Genomic DNA, 6,000 nt, shown 5'->3' with positions numbered 1-6,000 from the left:
GGCTGCCGCAGCTGTTTCTACAGGCTTCGGCTCCATAAAGGTCAAGCTGGACCTTTACACCTCTTGATCTAGACGGGGACTTCTGAAGGGTATGTAGACCAACAAATGGCGTCGAATGTGTTTATAAATCTCCTAATCAAAGCTTAACGCGAAGACCATTCTCCATCTCATTCACCGTAGTTTACATTTAGTTTAAAGTCAGTCTAGTTTAATTTGTTTTTAATACATTTTTAAACTTTTAAACTTGACTCTCTCTCTTCTCTTGTGTCTGAGTGAATACGAAGCTGTTATCTAATCCCTGCATTAAAAAGTTCCAATCTTCTGGTTTAAAATAACCTCACAGATCCATAAGGTTGATTTCATATTTACTATGGAATCCTATGCCTTATGGCTCATTAAATAACATGTAATTTAAATCATTACATAATTAACATGTTGTTTACCAGGTGAATCAGCTCACACGTCACCACCAAGTGTCACAGGGCCAGAATCAGCAGTCTCCTTCATCATGTCATGATGTAATCTAGCGCCAAGCTCACAGCAGCAACACACGTGTAGCAATAAGCTATGAAACGAAAACACAGATGATGTTAAAACTCTAAGGCTGTAATAAAGATTACATGATGATTAAAAACAACTCACCTTTACTACACAGTCTGACAGCAGATTACTTGGGTTCATTTAGCCTAAAAAAATAAAAATAAAAAACAATATATATAAATGTGTTATATATATATACCTTGACCTTGAACATTTTTTGTCACACCCTGCAAAAACTTTGTCAATTAATTCATTATATGAAGAACATTTAACAAAACCTATTATTTTATCACTTTCTTTTCCTTTCCTACCTTTGTGCATTTTCTCTCTTCTTTTTATAAAAAATAACACTTAATCAGTTCATTAGTGGGGTCTATGTTGAAGAAAGATTTTATGTAAGTCCATTAAAAATTAGATATGTTATATTTCCAAATAAAGCTATTCATTTCAGTCTACTGCACTTAACAGGGAAATGTTGTAGTCATTTATTTAATTTCTTTAATTACAACTTGTTTAATTATAAATGTTACTGAAATGTGACAATAAAGAACAAATGAATAATTGTCAAACTTTTATTCTGCCAAATGAGTGTGCAGTTGACAGTTTTAATATATGAATAACACTGCTATGATATGGAATAAAGGAGTATGTAATTAACTATTACAAGACAAAATAACAGTATATATAAAAATATCCAGCAAGTAGTAGAACTTATAATACAGAAAGTCAACTATACAGATACAACTTGACATAAGGTTGCAGGTCAGATGATAATTATAGTTTTTTTTTTTTTTCTCAAGGTCTCTTACCTGTTCACTCCTAAACAGAAAACTGTTCAATTTTGCTTGGGAACTTTGTGCTCAGGTAAATGCTCATAACGGTGCGCTCGCCCCTGTTTTCTCTGTACATCACTGACCTTGACCATGCAGATCTCCTCAGCATCAACCACCTGGTCTCTCTCCTGTTCCTCACTCACTCTCTTAAAAAAATCTTCGTATATCCGTCTAGCCAACACATTGAAAAACATTTTCAATTTCTAATGCCAAGACAAATGCTACTATGCCATTTAGTTTTTACTCACAATAATTGAAACAGCCATTGGTGGATAAATGGTAAAGAATATGGACAACTGTTAGCCTAATATAGCCTATGTTTGGTTGCTCATGATGATGGCATTTTCCATAATGTCACATTAAGCTGCCAAAATTTATGTTAAAGTTAGATGAGTACAATATCTCCTTTCTTTACCATAGGTAAAGGTAGGAAATATTAAGCAACTGACAACCCACATGGAAAGAATTCATATAAACATATAGGTTTTAATATGTGTTTTGATATAGCTTTTGAATATATGTGACATATATAAAATTGGCTGTTTACTATATTATAGATACATATATGTACCTATAATATAATATATATATTATAGAAAAAATATATAATATAGAAAAACGGTCAATAATATACACATTCGGCCATATTCTGATTCAGGTTTTTAGTGTGGAGTGATTTTTGTGCCACCAACTGGAGCGTGCAGTGATCAATCTGCAAGAGCACAACCTGCTCTGCAGTCGTATGCAGCCCTCTCTCTGCAAGCTCAACTCCGTCTCTGCCTGCACAGATCTCTCCTTGCTGTTGCTCAATTTGCAATTTACAAAGCAATGTAGCCTCTCCGTCAGCCAATCAGACAGCTCTCCATTATGCAACCAAAGCATGTCCAGGAAATACTGGTTTATATAATTATATTTAATTAGGTTGATTAACCCTCCTCTTTTCCTGGGACACTTCCACTGTTCACTTCCTTTTGCACATCAAGGGATCATTTTTGTCTAACCAAACAGAGAAGAAACACTTTATATGTTGAAATTAAAAGTCCTCTTTAACTGAAAAGAGTGCAATTTAACAGTTTTAGGAATGGGCAATGTGTCTTTTCTGAAAGTCAAATATGGTCACCCTAATCATGACACATGAATTACAACAAAGTATTTTGCAGGCAGTGGATGGTGACTGGTAGCTAACCAGCAGCAGAAAGCAGTTCAATAAGCTGTTAAATGGGTGTTTTTCTGTAAAGCAGTGTTTCCTGGACATGCTTTGATTGGATAAAACAGAGCTGTCTGTGATTGACTGTTGGAGAGGCTACTTGTTGAGGAGAGCAGGGAGAGATTTGCATGCGCAGAGACAGAGTTGAGCCCACAGAGAGGGCTGCAGCTCCTGCACACAAGCGCTGAGCAGGTTCTGTTTGTGCAGACTCATCACTGTACGCTCAAGTTGGTGGCACTAAGTCACTCAATGAACTGGCTGGCTCGTTAATCATGTCACTTCAGGGGAGTTTTCCGACCATTTTACTTGACATCAAAGCTTTTCATTATGGTTTGCGGCATGTAAACATGCTAGCGGAGTTAGCATTAGCATGTCGGTGCGGTAACATTTTCCTCTCTCTGAAGTCTGAACTATAACCTTGAAATGTTAACGGTGTGCTGCTGTTGCTGTCTTACCCTAATGTGATGTTGAGTGACTTACATGAGCGCTGAGCAGGGTTTGCTCATCGATATTTAGGTTTTGCTGTGTCGCCCCGCCCCCTGACTTGTCAACAAAGCTGTCGGGGTTAAGGAAGTGGAGGAAGTCCTTTCTTGATAGTTCCTGTGCGACGGTGTAGTTCTATATTCATTAATTATTATTTCTGTTTCAGACTAAAAAAAACTCCTGTACCAGCTACACGTGTCGTGATTGTGTTGAGCATGTAGATGTGAACAAATAAAAAAAGTTAACTGAAAAAAATAAAATAAAATAAAAGTTAACTGAAAAAAAATATATAAAAAAACAAAATGATAGGGGAGGGGGGGCTTGTGATTATTTACTAAAACGGACCTAACAACGTCAGCGCTTCTAGACATTTTTAAAATTTACATTCATGAGGTTCCAACAGCTTTGTGAAAACAGAACATGTCCAGCACATAAAATCTCGTCTGAGGAGGTTAAATGACCCATTATGTTGCCATACTTGCAGCATGACCTTCTGTTTGAGCAATGATTTGCTTTAGCAGAGCCCCCGCTCAGCAGGTGGCACTCTAGATGACAAGCCCTAAACAGAATGAGCTCTACAACTACAACTTATTATTTTAGTTCTGAGGGGACTTCTTAAACATGGCCCCCAGACAGAATTAGGGTAGCTCCGCCTCTGTTTCTGTTCGTTCACCCTGATTTATCTTAAGATTTTAAACATGTGATGGACAAATTGTTGCAAATTACTTTATTAATTGGCCATCATCGCGCGCACACTTAGAGCACACGCGCCTAATTGGTTGTCCTAATTCATGTCAGCAGGCTCGCTCCACTGACAGTCAGAGTGCAGGAGCCATCTGTCCTCTAACAGCGAGAGCGCAGGAGATTATGTTGTACACCACACACACACACACACACACACACACACACAGAGAGAGAGAGAGAGAGAGAGAGAGAGAGAGAGAGAGAGAGAGAGAGAGAGAGAGAGAGAGAGAGGGAGAGAGAGAGAGAGAGAGAGAGAGAGAGAGAGAGAGAGAGAGAGAGAGAGAGAGAGAGACGCAGATCTTTACGCACGCCCTGATCTCCTCCACAGAGCAGATCAGAACCGAACAGAACAACAGAAAGTCCTCCTGACAGTGGGAAGTTTTCACCAGAAGATTCTGAGTGAAAAATTAATCACCTTCATGTCGACTCTGTTGGATACTAACCCGCCGATGCTATGGTTACCTTTATTACGGTAGGAACTCATTTTTTTTCCATTTTTGCCGCTTGAATCACTTGTCAGAAAACTTCAAGAACCACAGGAAATTAATGAAACGATGCAAGTTATTAAAAACAAACCATCAAATTACAAGTTTTTGCGGGTGTTCAACTCGGTTGCAGCCTGGACCTTGAACCGTTTCACCTTAATTGGTCAAGGCGTTTGCAGCAGACATGCTTTTTACTTTTTATGTGCATAGTTGTTTTTTTGTTTTAGGTTAAGTTGGAACTTCTAAAAGAAAAAAAAAAGAACTAGATTTATTCTGTGCGCTCCCTCAAGGCAAAACAGAATAGAGACGCGCATTTATTTTCCTCGTGGTTTTCGCACCGTGCACGCAGGTATATACAAAAGGGATGGGTATTTCCAAATCTCTCTATCTACTTCTCTCTCTCTCTTTCGCGCGCGCACACACACTCGGTTTTGCTAAAGTTGTTTTTAAGAGTCAAAAGGCGTGTGCTGTGTTCCAGCTGAATTGATGTGGCTCAAACTGTACCTGTAGTACGCGCGGGTTGTGTCTGTGAAAGCTGATATGTGACAGACGACTCTAAACAAACACGCTGAGTACTCTCCCTTCAACAGTGCGCGCGGACCTTGAGCATAATTGTGCAGAAACTTCATGCTGAAGATCCAAACGTCCAAGAAATGGAACTTTATGGATCTGGTGTGTGTGTGTGTGTGTGTGTGTGTGTGTGTGTGTGTGTGTGTGTGTGTGTGTGTGTGCGCTCATCAAACCTTACTCAAACAAAAGAAAACGTATGAATAACTTGCTTTTTCCTGTAGCGGGACAGTGCGCCTGCTCTGCGTAATGGCGCGCGCCAGTGGGCGTTCTGCGCCGCTGGTGGATGGTGCTGCGCAGTTGGACAGTAATCACTTTGTGTTTAGCTGAGCAGGAGAGAGAACAGTGAGTGAGTTATGGGCGGAGCCACTGGGGAACATCAGAAGTACAGTTTATGGGTCCAAATTCTAAATACGCTCCACCTGGAGACTTCTGGTCATGAGTTCGATATTTTCTTGTTGAGGCTGAAGTGATAGACATTTTAGGAAGTCACGTTTAAGCTAAATCATCTGATCTGACAGAGTATTCAAATGTCAAAGTGGCACCCAGAAGTCAAAGATCAAAAACGGAGAAAACTTCATTTCATAAGAATGTCTCAGTCAAACACAGAGCTCCAGAGGGATCAGAAAACGTTTATGAATGTTTGTTTAAAGTGTTAGACGCTCTTCCGTCTTCTGGTCAAAGATGCAGGTTAAATGTAACCTTATTTCCTGGTGCAGTAATTCAGTTCTAGTTCCACCTCCTGAGGATTTATGAGCCTGGATCATCCAGAGAAAGAGGATCCTGACCCCACAAACAGATGTTTTAATAAGCCAACTTCACCAAGCTCCCATGAGCTGAAACCCTTCTTCATCATGTGATTTTCCACCTCTCTTCATGCAGAGACATGAAGTCTAACTCAGTTTACAGCTGACTTTTCGACATTTCCAGAAATGCACAATTAAATGTTCTTGAAATAGCAAACAAGGTTTAATTTGATCAGAGAAAACATGACAAGTGACTCCAGCATGAAGCAGGCAACACGTTCAACGACTTTCATACCAGAAAGGTGAAGAACACCTTCAATCATGTTTAGTTCAGAACTTTAAATTGTCACGTTTTGGATGCAAATGTTTCTTGTCACCAGTTTAAAACACGGTGG

General features: G+C 39.3%; 1 protein-coding gene across 1 annotated transcript in view; it reads left to right on the top strand.

Moving 5' to 3' along the window:
- The first annotated feature begins 4,139 nt into the window (after positions 1-4,139).
- ntf3 (neurotrophin 3) overlaps positions 4,140-6,000 on the top strand; it is a 61,510-nt gene continuing 59,649 nt past the window's right edge. The window contains exon 1 of the mRNA XM_054739491.2: positions 4,140-4,279. Coding sequence (XP_054595466.2) covers positions 4,262-4,279 — 18 coding nt within the window. The 5' untranslated portion in view covers positions 4,140-4,261. The remainder of the gene's footprint in view (positions 4,280-6,000) is intronic.

Source organism: Nothobranchius furzeri, chromosome 1 (genome assembly GCF_043380555.1).
Source record: "Nothobranchius furzeri strain GRZ-AD chromosome 1, NfurGRZ-RIMD1, whole genome shotgun sequence".
NCBI lineage: Eukaryota > Metazoa > Chordata > Actinopteri > Cyprinodontiformes > Nothobranchiidae > Nothobranchius > Nothobranchius furzeri.
The sequence above is the reverse complement of the archived record's forward strand: the minus strand, read 5'-3'. Positions and strand labels throughout refer to the sequence as shown.